The 15422-nt window shown below is 40.9% G+C and overlaps 1 protein-coding gene and 1 long non-coding RNA gene across 2 annotated transcripts in view; both read left to right on the top strand.

Moving 5' to 3' along the window:
* Nucleotides 1-15422, top strand: part of LOC143415866 (uncharacterized) — a 350735-nt gene that overhangs the window by 224259 nt on the left and 111054 nt on the right. The window lies entirely within an intron of this gene.
* Nucleotides 4637-11662, top strand: LOC112431696 (uncharacterized). The gene is made up of 5 exons (XM_076881438.1): nucleotides 4637-5078; nucleotides 8658-9680; nucleotides 9923-10078; nucleotides 10396-10488; nucleotides 10921-11662. Exons 2-5 carry the CDS (start codon nucleotides 8664-8666, stop codon nucleotides 11242-11244), a joined length of 1590 nt encoding a protein of 529 aa, XP_076737553.1. The 5' UTR covers nucleotides 4637-5078; nucleotides 8658-8663; the 3' UTR covers nucleotides 11245-11662.

The raw sequence follows: 15422 nt of genomic DNA, 5'->3' as shown, positions 1-15422 counted from the left end.
GCAGCTCTTAAAGATGAAACAGCAGCTCAGCCCTGAGCTCAGAGAGCTGCACATGAAAAAGCTCCTCAAGCAGATCCTGTCAGAGGTTTGTCATCAACAGGAGGAACTGTTCACATCATAGGATGAAGATGCTGTCAGCTGGATGAAGAAGGTTATTTAATGCAAACGTTCACACTGAAGTCAAATTGTTGTCGTGTTGAACAGATTCATGTACTGATCGTCTCCAGAATGTTAGAAGAGCTTCAATGAATCATTAGAAACAACTTACAGCTGCACAGCTGTGTCAAACACATCTGTGTGTCATTGTGGGATTGTTGTGTTTCTACATGTGACACACGTCTAAAACATGCACACAATCTGAACACAAACAGGGACTCATGTGTTCCCACAGCCAGATGCTGAGAGCCATTTCCTTGTAGTCCTGTGTCTACATACATGAACCATTGGATGTTATTGGAATGATTGTCAGCTCTGATAGTTTCATGTGTGTTTAGCTGGACGCTGTTTGATCCGCGACATGTTTAAAGGTGTCCAGTCCTGAGACACTGGGGCTGGAAACAGCTGTGATGTCATTGGACTGTCACACAGACAGAAGTGCATGAAGCGAGCAGCCGAGGAGCCGCTGATGTTTTGGATTCAACAGCATTTGAAAGGTCGACACAGACACATTTGCACACAGAAAGCTGAATCTGTCATATGCCACAGTGAACTCACTGTTCAGTGTTTTTCAGGAAGCTTCTTAACTGCCTCTGCTGCCAAACAAGCAGCTGATGTCCTTGAGAAGAAGCTGAAGAAGTCTTCAACAACAAATACAGGAAGTGGACTTTCAAATACTAGATTCACTTTAGACTCACAGAGAAATGACTCAACCAGCTGTGTTTGACTATATGAAAGGTCAGTGTGTGTCTGCACACAGACTGTTGTGTTGGACTGTTATTCAGTTGTCTGCTGAATGTTTTCAAATGTCTGCATCTCAGCTGTGATGAGGCTGGGGGTCATGGGAGGCCACCGTAGCAGCCTCTTCAACATCATGACATCATCATAAATGCTGCTGGACTGTCTGATGGGCTGACGGTGAAAAAGCCGTCGGGAAGGAAACAGAAGACATTTCAGAGGCTGCAGCAGATTTCTTTGATTCGGGGCCTTTTTCAGCTTTATTGGACAGAGCAGTGAAGATAAGTGACAGCAAAGCAGAGAGAAAGGGGGCGTGGCCCGGGTCAAAGCCAGGCCAGCTGCTCTCCACCTCGTGGTCACCTGCTCATCCTAGTGAGCTCCACCAGCAGCCCTTTCACACACTTTACACTGTCAAACACTGTGTGTGGACCTCAGCTAACAACAGGCTACATTTAAGTCTGGACTACATGCTTTTATATTGTTTTTATTCCATCAGCAGCTCAACATCATGAGCAGCTTTGACATAAAGACATCAAACTCAAGCTGACTTTAAACTACTTTTAATACAGGGGCTCAAAAACAACAACATCTTTATTATATATCAGGACACAAAGTCATTTCATCTCAAAGGGAAACAGCTTTATTTGGAATAACCAGCACTATCAACTGGTTTGGGATCTCCACCAGTTTCATGTCTTTGCAGCTTCTCCAACAAAGTTCCTGTAAAATCAGCATGTTTGTCTTTATTGGTTTGATAGTGATTGATTATTCAGTCCCAATCTGCTGTCATCTAAAGAACAAAATGATGTTTCTATGAGTCACAAAGCTCCAGATGTTGTCGGCTTCACAAAGAAAACAAAGAACTTAAACACAAAGTGTTTGGAGCCAAAATGTTCCCAAGCTGCTCTTTTTGAAATGGCAGAGGTACAGTGGTGTCTAACAGCACACTGTGGAAGGCAAACATGTTATTGTTGGATGAAACTTCATGAATCCTTTGTAGATTTGAGCTGTTGGAGCCTTTCTTTTCTCTTCAGGTGTACAGATGCTGAGGAGGCAGGTGAAGCAGGTGGAGCTGTTGTGATGCTGGCAGAGGGTGTGTCTTAGTAACTCTGTGAGGCAGAACTGGATCCAACATTGTGGATGTGTTGATGTTGGAGCCATTAAGAGTCTCTGGCCACACTGTAGGATTTCCCTTTGATCCACTGTGGGGGCATTTTGGAGTCTGTCAGTGAAACTCTTCATGTTTGTGTTTGACTCCAGTTTATAGAAACAGAGAAATGTGTCATGCTTTTGTTCGGCCTCCACAAATACACACATTTGTTCATTGGTTGGACTTTTTGGAAGGAGACACATTGAAAACCATGTTAAGAAGATCTTGTTGTTTCCTGTGGATCCGACACAGAGAGTGGACTTCAGACAGAAAGCGTGGAAGAGATTTTAGAGGCCGTGTGTGGCAACAGGAAGTTTCTGTGTGTTTGCTGATCTTACATGTGGAAAACAACACGTGATGTTTGTGAAGTTCTACAATGATCATTGTTCTCACAGCATTTTGAGTGGGAACAGTTCAAACTGGGAGTAGTGGGAGTTATTTACTGATTGAAACAAGCTGAATGTTTCTGTGACGATGAAGATCAGCAGCTCAGCTGATCAATGAACTGACATCTATCAGTCGTTTCATGAGATGAAGTCATCAGCAGACATTTGTTCTGACTGTGTGATGAATGTCAGAAGGTCAGGGCTCTGCTTTAGTCACTGCTTGATGATCATTGGCTCATTGTTGAATCCAGGGCCCAGTCTGACCTCTGACCTTTGCTGCAGGTCTTCTGTGTTATCTCCACTTTCATGTCTGATCTTCTACTTGTAGTCCTGTGTCTACATATACAGTGGCTTTCAAAAGTATTCGGCCCCCTTGAACTTTCCCACATTTTGTCACATTACAGCCACAAACATGAATCAATGTTATTGGACTTCCAGGTGAAAGACCAACACAAAGTGGTGCACACGTGAGAAGTGGAACGAAAATCATACATGATTCCAAACATTTTTTACAAATAAATAACTGCAAAGTGGGGTGTGCGTAATTATTCAGCCCCCTGAGTCAACACTTTGTAGAACCAGCTTTTGCTGCAGTTCCAGCTGCCAGTCTTTTAGGGTCTGTCTCTGCCAGCTTTGCACATCTACAGACTGAAATCTTTGCCCATTCTTCTTTGCAAAACAGCTCCAGCTCAGTCAGATTAGATGGACAGCGTTTGTGAACAGCAGAAATTGAAATTGAAATTGCAGTGAAGTCAGCTAGAAACTTACAGTGACGTGGACATCATGCAAAGACTGCCAGACTCTGTAATACTGCAAATGATCAGTGACTCAGGTTAACACTAAACTTTAAACGGCACCTCTGTGTCTCTGTGTGCTGAACATCTAGGATTGAGTCAGGCTGCATCAGCTGAAGCTGTTATTTGTATATATCAGTATTTTTTTATTCAGGTGTGGGGAAAATACGTAAGACTGCAGTGAAGCGATGCACCAGATGAATCCCTGGCCAAAGGTATCGTACTCAAATCAGACTACTGATCCAGCCACATCAGCCTTTTGTGAGGTCTGTTTAAAGTAGACTAAAAGTGAACTGCAGGTTCCTGAGAGGTGGACTGTGAGCACAGAAACACATGTTCATACATACAGCTGCAGCAAACTTACATTAATTTTAAATAGATTTGTTACTCTGATGTCTGTCTCTGTGTTAGTCCTCTGACAGACTGGTGACCTGTCCAGGTGTGCTCTACCTACACTCTAAAAAGTGTATTTCAGCAGTAGTTGAAGTTATGTAAAGTTCAGAGTCAGTTTCATTAAGATTTCTGCTTTAGTGGAGCCAGTCTAAATTTGTGGAGTATATCAACTTGTTATTACGTGTTGTTCCCTCAGTACACATGTAACCTGCTATTCTCATTAGAGTCAACCTGCATCAATTAGGTTTCTCCTGACGCAGTGCATCTGATGTCATGACGTCTCCGCCTTCTCCAGAATTTTCTACTTGCGGTTGAGAACAACAATTTGAGAGGCACTTGGCTGCAGGCAGGACCTCGTGAACAATTTGGTCAATAAGGTAACGAAGATATTACTTTTTCCATAGTCCTTGAAGGTAAGTCAAATGTAGAACACATATTTTAATATATTAGATATAAAAATATTCCAACTGTATTGTTAAGTTTGTTAAGTGTTTAGTAAACTGACCTGACCAAACCGCTATCATTCAGCCCTGCTAACATTAGCGAAATGTCAGACCTGTTGGTAGTTTGTGCTTGGACATGTAGGTTAAGTTAGTAGTTTTCCGGCGGTACTCTCTTGTTTTAATATCGTAACGCTAGCTTAAAGTTGTGTATTCATGCAGTGTGTCGGTGTTGGCTTACTGTTAGTTATTCATTAGCATTAGCACATTATAGCGGCAAGCTGGGCCGCGGTTCTCTTCAGACTACGTTACTTCGGGCGCGCGCATTTATACACGAGTGGTTGTTCGCAGTATGCCTGTCGGCGCGAATAGTTCACGCGGTCACGGCCACGGGTGATGTAGGAGGTAAAGTTTAGCTGTGGTGGCTCCAGGAAGCATGCATTTACTGCCGCTTGCATTGCTTTCAATGTACATAACGTTAAGAAGGCGAGGAGAAAGGGTGCGTGCAGCGCTCGTACACGCACGGATCAGCCGTGTGAGAGGGAGATGGTGTGCGGCAGAAAATCAAAATTAGAAATCATAGAAGAAAGTATTACGCTATTGAACACAGAAAATACAGCCATCAGATTTCTTGTAGACCTAGCACACTTCTGGTCTGTGTCTGAATACATATATAAGTACATAGATGCAGATGAACACTGTAAACATGATGAAAGATCGACAGACTAACTCGAACATATCTTTAATCTTTAGGACTTTGGGTAGCGCTTCCTTTCCTTCCTGTCAACCTCTCCAGAGGGGTGTCTGCTGATGGCAGAAAGATTACATCACCTCTGGTTGGAACCCTGGACAGTGCCACAACCTTTGGCTTGGTGTCCAATGTGATGCCCCATCGCCACCTTCTGACCTAACTTCTTCTCAGCTCTGTGACTACTTCAAGAGGGGCATTCCTGTGTGGAGGCGTGCCAGGCAGCTCGTTTTACCTGTGAACTTGCGTACTTTCAGTTTATCAACAACAAAGGTATGCAAGTTCAAAATAGTAATGTCTCATTTAAACTTAATTCAGTTTTACACTGAACAGGAATCGGCTTTATATATAAAACAATTGCAAAAAAAAAAATGTACCTATGGGCATTTGGGTTTTGTTTTTAAACTTTTGTTTTGAACTTATCCCTTTAAAATCTAATTAGAGAGGGCTGGCTACATTTGATGAATACATTTTGTGTTTAAATGATTCGCTTTGTGTTGGGCAATGTGGCAAAAAGCTGAGATGAGATCTAGTCTCATATCACCATATTGATATATTGTAATATTGCCCAACTCTCCCTCTGTGTTTTCTCAAATTATTTATATACACCCAGTAAAGCGTGTCTCTTTGTTCCTCCAGTGCTATGCTTCATGTGGAGATGCAAGGACTGTGGGACAACATTAACAAAAAGATCTGAATTGCTCAAACACTACAAACTGATTCATAGGCATTACGGACGAGGCCACTCATATCCATGCACTTATTTAAATTGTGCATGTAGGTTCAAGACTTGGAACGCCCTACTGAGCCATCTATCAAGAAATCACCCTGCCCAACAAGCAGTCTCCAAAGCTGCGTCCACATTCACTTGCCATATTTGTGGCCATAATCAACTCTCCACAGAAAGAGAATATTTTCAACATATCTATCAGCATCTTAAAAATAAGGAGACTGTAACATGTGTGTTCCAAAACTGTGAATATAAAACCAATGTCTATGAGAACTTCAAAAGTCATAAATACAGAAAACACTCTGGTACAGTGAACACATTTAAGCCTGGAATAAGTTCTGTTGATGAATCTTTTGCCAGTGTTGCCAGTGATATTTCAGATGTGGAAATTATAGAGAGTGATGTAAATTTAAATTCTGCTTTTGACAATGGGTATTCTGAAAACTTAGAGAAGGATATTGAGCTTAAAATTGCTTCAGTGCTCCTTAAGTTGGAACACATCTTTCTTGTGTCTAATGCAGCTGTAGATGAGCTTTTGCAGGAGTTAAACTATTTGATTGGTTCTGTTTCTGTGGCGATTACCCAAAAGACTATTAGCCAAGTATTACAAGACAACGGATGCCAATTTGACCAGTCAGTTGTTGAAAAGCTAGCCAGTGTACTCTGTGAGACAAACCCTGTAAAAAAAGCAATTGGAGATAAAGGTCCACTTTCCAGTCCTTGGAGACGAAAAGCATACTATAAGAGCCACTTTAAAGTAGTGGAACCAGTGGAATATATACTTGACCGAAAAAATAACAAGTCATTCCAATATATTTCAATTTTAAAGTCTTTGCAGCATATTCTTGACTGCCAGACAATCTTGGATCAGGCTGTTAATTTGAATACTGTAGATAATCAGCCTCAAAAAACTTATGTGCACTACAAAACTATCTTCGATGGTGACTTCTTCCATGAAAATGGACTGTTGTCCAAGCAGGAAAGCATTTCATTGATATTATACATTGATGAATTCGAAATATGTAATCCCCTTGGTACATCACGGAGGAAGCATAAAATTTGTGGATTGTACTGGGTTTTGGGTAATTTGCCACCAGGCTGTAATTCTGCTTTAACCTCAATCTATTTGGCTGCTTTAATCAAAAGTAATGATCTGAAGTGCTATGGGTATGAGAAAGTGTTAAAACCTGTAATTAATGATCTTGTAATTTTGGAACAGAGTGGGATATTTCTGTCAAAGTTGGGCAGAACAGTAAAAGGCACTGTTCAGTGTGTTGTTGCCGACAACCTTGGTGCACACAGTATTGCTGGATTCTTTGAAAATTTCTCAGGGACATACGTATGTAGATTTTGCACTGCAGAAACATCAGAGTTCCAGACTATTGAAGTCAGAAGTGAAGTCTTTACTTTAAGAACAAAAGACATTCATGCAGATCATTTACGAATTATCGAGGAAAACAAATGGCCCAGTTATTATGGTGTGAAATCAAAGTGTATTTTGTCAAAGCACCTCTCACATTTTGATGTTACCACTGGGTTTCCACCTGATGTTGTACATGATCTTTTTGAGGGAATTTTTCCTTTTGAACTTGCGCTTTGCCTCAATTTGTTAATCAAAAAAAAGTATTTCACATTATGTACATTGAATGAAACAATATCATCTTTCAACTTTAAGTGGGCTGACAAAACAAATCGACCTCATCCTGTGGCTCTCAGTTTTGCATCCAAAAAAAGTGTAGGAGGGAATGCACACGAGAACTGGAGTCTTATCAGATTTTTGCCTTTGTTCGTTGGGCAGAGTGTACCCTGTGAGGAGCCTGCTTGGCACATCTTAACAGACTTGAAGGACATTGTTGATCTTGTTGTCAGTCCTGTTCATACTGAGGACTCCATTGCATATCTTGGTTTTAAGATCTCCGAGCACAGAATCAAGTTTCAAGAGGTTTTCCCAGATGTTAATCTTAAACCAAAGCACCACTACTTGGAACATTATCCATACTTGATCCGTAAGTTTGGGCCACTGGTTGCACTATGGACTATGCGATTCGAAGCAAAGCATAGTTTTTTTAAAAGAGTTGCAAGGAACATCAGATGCTTCAAAAATGTACTTCTTTCCCTTTCACAGAGACATCAGTATCAGATTGCATATCATTTGCATGCAATTAGCTTTGCCAAACCCCCACTGGAAGTAACAGATGTTTCCACTGTTCACATTGATGTTCTTAACAAGGACATCTCAAATGCACTGAGACAGAAGTCTCCAGATATGGACAATGTGTGCTTGGCTAAAAGTGTAGCATATAATGGAATAATCTACAAGTGTGGGATGATCTTGATCCACGGCTCACTGGGAGGACTGCCAGAGTTTGGTGAAATCATCCAAATGGTGATACTGCAGGACAAACTAATCTTCATTCTGAAAAAGCTTAGCGGATGGTATATGGAACACTACAGAGCTTATGATCTCAAAACATCACCAAGCAAAGAAGTGGAACTTGTTGAGCCACAAGAACTGCATGATACCTACCCACTGGCAGACTACAATATTAGAGGGATGCGTCTTGTCACCTTGAAAAGATATGTCCATGTTTAAATGGTGAGGCCTCAAAATATGATAAAGTATTTTCTTAAGTGGGAAAACAAAACCCAGACCCATACAATACTAATGTGTTCTCAGAACATATTTATTTTATACTGCAAGCCAAAGTGGTGTGATGATGTCATTGGCAATTCATCAGTTATGTCATTTTTTTTAATGCAGGTCGCTGGATTCCAGTCAGTGAATGCTAATTCTATGCTCTCCCCCCTTCTGCTTCTCTTCTCTTTTTCTTCTTTCCTCTCCTTATTGTCTCCTATATTCTCCTCACCTCCTCTCCTTCTCTCTTCTCTTCAATGTCTCCCATATTCTCGCCATCTCTCTTCTCCTCCCTTCTCCTCTTCGGTTTGCCTTCTCTCCTCGCTGCCTCAGCTGATCTCCACCTCTCCTCTTCATTTTCTCCTCCCCTTTCCTCCTCTCTTTGCCTTCTCTCTTTTCCTCTAGTTTGACATTAAATTCTCCTAATTGGAAATGTCAGTGGTTTACATGTTGATCCTCACTAACTGTGCTTGTGCTTTGTTCTCAGACCACCATGGCTGGTTCAACACCTGCAAGACTGAAGGTGATTTTAGGAGAGAACAACATTGAAAAGCTGACTCTTCCAAATGGCATCCCAGAGTCACTTGAAGACCTTCTCAGCACGATAAAGACTACCTTTGGGTTAAAAGGTAACTTCAGACTGCAATACATGGACCAAGACTTTGGCAACGACTTCTTTAATCTGAATTCTACCACCGAACTTCGGAATTTGGGGACAATCAAAGTGATCCACCAGCAAACAAATCCACCTTTGATCAGTGCCGATCAGTCCACTTCATCTCTGTCTCTTTCATTTGAGTCTGATGACGGTATTTCGGTGGCATCAAATGACACAATTATCCTCTCATCCCCTGAATCTATGTCATCTCGAATACAACAGTGGCCAGAAGACTTTGCAATTCCCCAATTTTCATATGACACAGAGCTACAGCTAGAGAGGGGGAATACTGAGTACCGTGTGAGCCAAAAAATGTTGACTTTAAGCGCCCGAATGCTGTCTGATATCCTGAAAAGAGTTGCAGAAGAAATTTACCGTTACAAGGCCTATCCAGAGGATGCACATTTCTGCGCAGCTGCAGAGGCCCTTATCAAAAAGCACCCATGTTTGAAAGAACCTGGATCATTCAATGGCTGCTACGGTTGGAAACAACGACTGAAGTACAAAATGGCAAACTACAGGACCCAGCTCAAATTACAGGGGTGTCCAGAGCTGTGTGTAAACTCACTGAAATCTAAAGCTACTACAGATGCTTTCCCTGCTAAAAAAGTGAAGAAGCCAAAACGTTCTGAAGCTAACTTTTATCCATCCTTTCCTACTGGTGAGACTCTGGACAGCATGGAAAAAGTGAGACTAGAACTTCTGACAGAGATCGGGATAAGGGATAATGAAAGGGTCATCGCAGACAAAATGGCTAACACGTTTGCCTACAGACGACATGAGGTGGTAAACGAAGAACCAAGCATTCAGGAACTGAAGGACAGATGGCCTGCACTCTTCACACAGAAAGAGGTAAGAATGGAACTGAAGTGATCGAAGTCTGTATGCTTCGGGATTTATTGCAGTTAACTTTCATGAATCAGTCATAACTTGATTTGGTTGAGATTTTATAACACTGAACTTAATGAAAGAATTTACATTTTGAATTCCCATATATGTTATACTTTTTGGGATATAGACATTTTGGCATACAATCAGTTTCAGCATTTTGTTCCATAATACAATATCTACTGTCATTTGTGTTTTGTTTTTAGATAAATACAGAGTTCCAGAGGCTCATGGCTGTTCCTCTTGAGTGGAAGTTCATGGCCCAGTTAGACATGCACTCAAGTCAGCTGATCAAAGTCATACGTGCCAAAGGAGGAGCAACACGCCAAAAGATTGCGAACATCTTGGACACATTGGACCAGGTAAATCTGTACCATCAAACAAGATGCTTCGTAACTAAGAGGGCTGTCAAAATATATCTGAATCCAAAAAAATATATATATATTTAACTGAATCTTTCATAAAGACAATATGGGCAGGCCAATGCTAATCATGGCTTTCATATGCATGAATGTTTTTAGCGACTCCACTGAACTCATCCCCTTTTCTTTCTGTAATGAATCTCTGGGCTTGTGAATTACTGTTTTTAAATAAAGTACATGTAAGTTAAGCAATAAGAGTAAGGATGTCTGTCTTATGAAATTTAGAGTTTAAAATTACTCAACATTTGTTGTTCTAGACTGTGGACATTAATCATCGGAGGGAATGTGTGCTGAAAGCCCTCACCATCTTCCTGGGAGAAGATGCAGATGGCCTGATCAAGGAATACCTTGTAAGTTTCAACAGTTTGTCAGCACATCTTGTCAAAGGGACACAAAAAAGTTAACTGTTAGAACAAACATAACACGTGAACCCTAGTTGGATTGCTGACATGTATTTATTATCATGACCATATTGGACATTATGTAATTCCCAGCAACAACACATTACATATCGGATTGACTTTGTTTTAAGTAAGACGGGCTTACTTGATTATTTAAGTTCAAAGGAATAGTTTGACATGTTGGGAAATCTTATCTTTCTTGCTTACAATTTGATTAGAGTCAGATTGATACACCTCTCTCTGCTGTTTCTGGTGTGTGATGACACCCAGCCAAGAAATAGCCCAGCACATAACACATATTGGTACATCACCCAAACACTTAATCACAGTAAGAAGTGAGGCTAATGATGATTTGTGTTTGTGTCTTGTACCCCTCTGTAGGACTGTGGAGCAGATGATGTTCAGAGGGACCTGGAGGAGGTCACCATGGCAGTGTATGTGATTCGGAAGGAGGGGGAGGGACTGCAGGAGCCACCTGAAGACATTGGCATTGTCATTGAGAGTGTGGAAGTGTTGCATGAACTAACTTCAGTTGCCTCAGCTTGTGCCCTGCTTCTAGGTTTGATCTATGCACTCAACCTAGCTTATCCAAAACCCTTTCGCTTCACTTTTGAAGTGCTCCAAAAAATCTTCATGCAGCTTGATCAGCACAAGATGTCCCCCAAAGTCCAAAATCTGTATATCAAACTTCAAAGCTCCCAGTAATGGCACAGAACAATGACCAACAAATGGCCCTGTGCCATAATGCGAAGGAACAACTGTGTTTGGACATATAGCATGTAAAATATGTAGTCTCTTTTGGATGTTGGGCCTTTTTTATGCTCCAAGAGACCTCAAACCCCAATTTAATGTGCTTTTATGGTATTTTTATTTATTTTTTAATTTTTTTTCAGACATATTTGCCTTCGTTTCAAGGGAAAGGTTGCATTTCAGGTTTGATGTGCTCAGTTATACAACAAACTGTTGTGACATTCTAAAACTCTAGAGGAGTGTTTATATTTTTTCATCCCCATTGGTCAGCTACACTGTTCAGATATTTATTCATTGGCTATAGCTGAAGAGAAGTTTCTGTATACTCTTGGGGCACTTTTTCATAGTTGACACTGTATGTGTTAAGATTGATATTTGTGTAATACTGTGTTGCACTTTACACTTTGTTGACAACTTTGTGGTCCTACTAAGCATTACTTGCATTTTGTGCATATGTGTTTTAAAAAGGACAAATGTGTAATGTATTTGACCAAAAGCTGTGTTGGTTGCCATAAAGGTAATACTTTATTACATTTATACAATAAAGCATTTTAAAAAAAAAACATTGGATTTTGAATTTTTGAAAAATATTTTCAGGCAACTTAAAATTTTGATTTAAGCTTTATTATACAAACTAAAATTTCATTTTAGAGTCACTACAAAAAGTAATTTACACTAAACCACATTATTAGGTTAGCAAAGAGCAATATTTTACTTTTGGGTTATGCAAATTATTGGGTTGGAAAAACTGAAAACTTTAAGTTGAAATGTCTTAATTTTAAGTTGGATTAATGCAAAAATGTTTATTTGACAGCAATTAATTTATTAAGTACATGTAACTTAAATCAGTTGTGTTAATTTAATGTATTAACTTAATTTCAAAGAACTTAATTAAATTTGGTGTTACCAATTGAAATAATTCAATTAAGTTGGTTCAACTATTTTCTTTTTTCAGTGTACTACTGGGACAGGTTCCAGCCTCTGTAATAGAAATGTTCTGTTATTCTCATTTAAAGTGTTTAAGTGCTTATGCATATGCTTAGTTGTGACACTGTTACTGTTCAGTGAAAGTTGCTAAAACTAGATGAACTTACTTCAGCAGTTTGAGAAAACAACTCCCTTTACAGGTGCTGATAAGGCCAAGGGCACAAAACAGCACAACCATTGATGCGTTAGGTTTCATAGCGAGACACGTGAAGTGTGGTAGGATCAGTTTGTAACTTCCTCCCTCTTCCTTGGAATGTATAAAGGAGGAGGAGCACGACCTCTGTGGCAGCGCTGACATGACTGAACCGTGATGTTTGATGTGTGTTGGCGCAGTAATAAATAGCTTGATCACAGCTCTTTCTGTGTTGCAGACTTTATTTAAAAAATTCCACGAAACCCCCCCCACTGTGAACCTGAATTGAATATTCAGAAGACATTTGTTTAAATAGTTCTACAAATCTGAGCTGTTGGTGTGTCCTTGGATTGTGTGGTAATAATATTAGAGCCTGCAATCTTTCTTACTGGATCTCTACTATGAGTCATGTTACCTGAGATTAGTTCTATGTTTACCTGTCAGCCTGGACGAATGTGCTGTGTGAAGAATGTAAATGACATCAGATCTGAACTGCTTACATCTAAGGAGCCTGTTCATATTTAATTGTAATATGAACCAATGATTTTCTGATTGATTGCTGATATATACAGTGGGGCAAAAAAGTATTTAGTCAGCCACCGATTGTCATCATTTTAGGTGGGGGAACTTGCACAGAGGTCAGTAATTTGCACCAGAGGTACACGTCAACTGTGAGAGACAGAATGTGAAAAAAAAAAATCCATGAATCCACATGGTAGGATTTGTAAAGAATTTATTCGTAAATCAGGGTGGAAAATAAGTATTTGGTCAATAACATAAATACAACTCAATACTTTGTAACATAACCTTTGTTGGCAATAACAGAGGTCAAACGTTTACTATAGGTCTTTACCAGGTTTGCACACACAGTAGCTGGTATTTTGGCCCATTCCTCCATGCAGATCTTCTCGAGAGCAGTGATGTTTTGGGGCTGTTGCCGAGCAACACGGACTTTCAACTCCCGCCACAGATTTTCTATGGGGTTGAGGTCTGGAGACTGGCTAGGCCACTCCAGGACTTTCAAATGCTTCTTACGGAGCCACTCCTTTGTTGCCCGGGCGGTGTGTTTTGGATCATTGTCATGTTGGAAGACCCAGCCTCGTTTCATCTTCAAAGTTCTCACTGATGGAAGGAGGTTTTGGCTCAAAATCTCACGATACATGGCCCCATTCATTCTGTCCTTAACACGGATCAGTCGTCCTGTCCCCTTGGCAGAAAAACAGCCCCATAGCATGATGTTTCCACCCCCATGCTTCACAGTAGGTATGGTGTTCTTGGGATGCAACTCAGTATTCTTCTTCCTCCAAACACGACGAGTTGAGTTTATACCAAAAAGTTCTACTTTGGTTTCATCTGACCACATGACATTCTCCCAATCCTCTGCCGTATCATCCATGTGCTCTCTGGCAAACTTCAGACGGGCCTGGACATGCACTGGCTTCAGCAGCGGAACACGTCTGGCACTGCGGGATTTGATTCCCTGCCGTTGTAGTGTGTTACTGATGGTGACCTTTGTTACTTTGGTCCCAGCTCTCTGCAGGTCATTCACCAGGTCCCCCTGTGTGGTTCTGGGATCTTTGCTCACCGTTCTCATGATCATTTTGACCCCACGGGATGAGATCTTGCGTGGAGCCCCAGATCGTGGGAGATTATCAGTGGTCTTGTATGTCTTCCATTTTCTGATGATTGCTCCCACAGTTGATTTCTTCACACCAAGCTGCTTGCCTATTGTAGATTCACTCTTCCCAGTCTGGTGCAGGTCTACAATACTTTTCCTGGTGTCCTTCGAAAGCTCTTTGGTCTTGGCCATGGCGGAGTTTGGAGTCTGACTGTTTGAGGCTGTGGACAGGTGTCTTTTATACAGATGATGAGTTCAAACAGGTGCCATTCATACAGGTAACGAGTGGGGGACAGAAAAGCTTCTTACAGAAGACGTTACAGGTCTGTGAGAGCCAGAGATTTTCCTTGTTTGAGGTGACCAAATACTTATTTTCCACCCTGATTTACGAATAAATTCTTTACAAATCCTACCATGTGGATTCATGGATTTTTTTTTTCACATTCTGTCTCTCACAGTTGAAGTGTACCTCTGGTGCAAATTACTGACCTCTGTCATCATTTTAAGTGGGGGAACTTGCACAATCGGCGGCTGACTAAATACTTTTTTGCCCCACTGTATGTATGTATATATATATATATATATATATATATATATATATATATATATATTTTTGTTGCCTTATGGTTCCAAGCGCTGTCACCAATCTTTGCATTTTGTTATTATCTCATGACACTTGTTTAATCAGCTACCATCTCTCCTGTGGACTTTTTAATGTCTACAGTCTCAGACCAACACAGCCCTGCCCTTCCCATATTAGATTCTTGATGAATGTGTGTTGTTGTTATTCAGCCTGGTTCAATGTGCCCCTTTTTAACTTTGAGCACCCGCCCCTTTAAACCTCTCTGCACAGCCCTGCACTGAACTCACTATCTTCTCCCTCTAACAGCCTCCACATGTTCTCACTGTAATTTCCCCTCATGAATGAATTTATGCTGCACTAATGTGAATGTTTGCAGGGAAATCAAACGCATTTCACACGCAGTACTCGAGCTGACTTACCTTTGTTTGAATGACGACTTGTACGCGCTGACTCCACAGATAAGGTACGAAAATATATCAGGCTACGTCTTCAGGGTTTCTACTCCACGGCCGTATTTCATACGGGTCCACATTTCCACTGCACGCTATTTTCTGCAAATACCGCCGCTTCGCCTCTGGACGCAATCGGTCTCTATACAGTCCGTTCTCTTTTGAGCTGCTTTTAAGCATCTTGTAATCGTCGTTCCAACACAGTGTGTTTGTTTTGATTCGTAGACCTCGAAAATGGTGCCGCGCTCCCACAATGCATTGCGGCGTGACGTCAACTCCAAAGCCCTATAGAACATGTTCTTTTTCATTGTCAAAATTATCAGGAATAAAGAAGAAAACTGATTCAAAACCTGTGGAACCTGC

This window comes from Maylandia zebra, unplaced genomic scaffold, assembly GCF_041146795.1.
Source record: "Maylandia zebra isolate NMK-2024a unplaced genomic scaffold, Mzebra_GT3a scaffold11, whole genome shotgun sequence".
Lineage (NCBI taxonomy): Eukaryota > Metazoa > Chordata > Actinopteri > Cichliformes > Cichlidae > Maylandia > Maylandia zebra.
This window is presented reverse-complemented; position numbering and strand designations above follow the sequence as displayed.

Excerpts from the sequence above, each read along its gene's own strand:
- LOC112431696 (XM_076881438.1), top strand. The coding sequence starts at position 8,664 with ATGGCTGGTTCAACACCTGCAAGACTGAAGGTGATTTTAGGAGAGAAC. Across the intron at positions 10,079-10,395 it reads TCTTGGACACATTGGACCAG|ACTGTGGACATTAATCATCG; the intron begins GTAAATCTGTAC and ends TTGTTGTTCTAG. Across the intron at positions 10,489-10,920 it reads GCCTGATCAAGGAATACCTT|GACTGTGGAGCAGATGATGT; the intron begins GTAAGTTTCAAC and ends ACCCCTCTGTAG.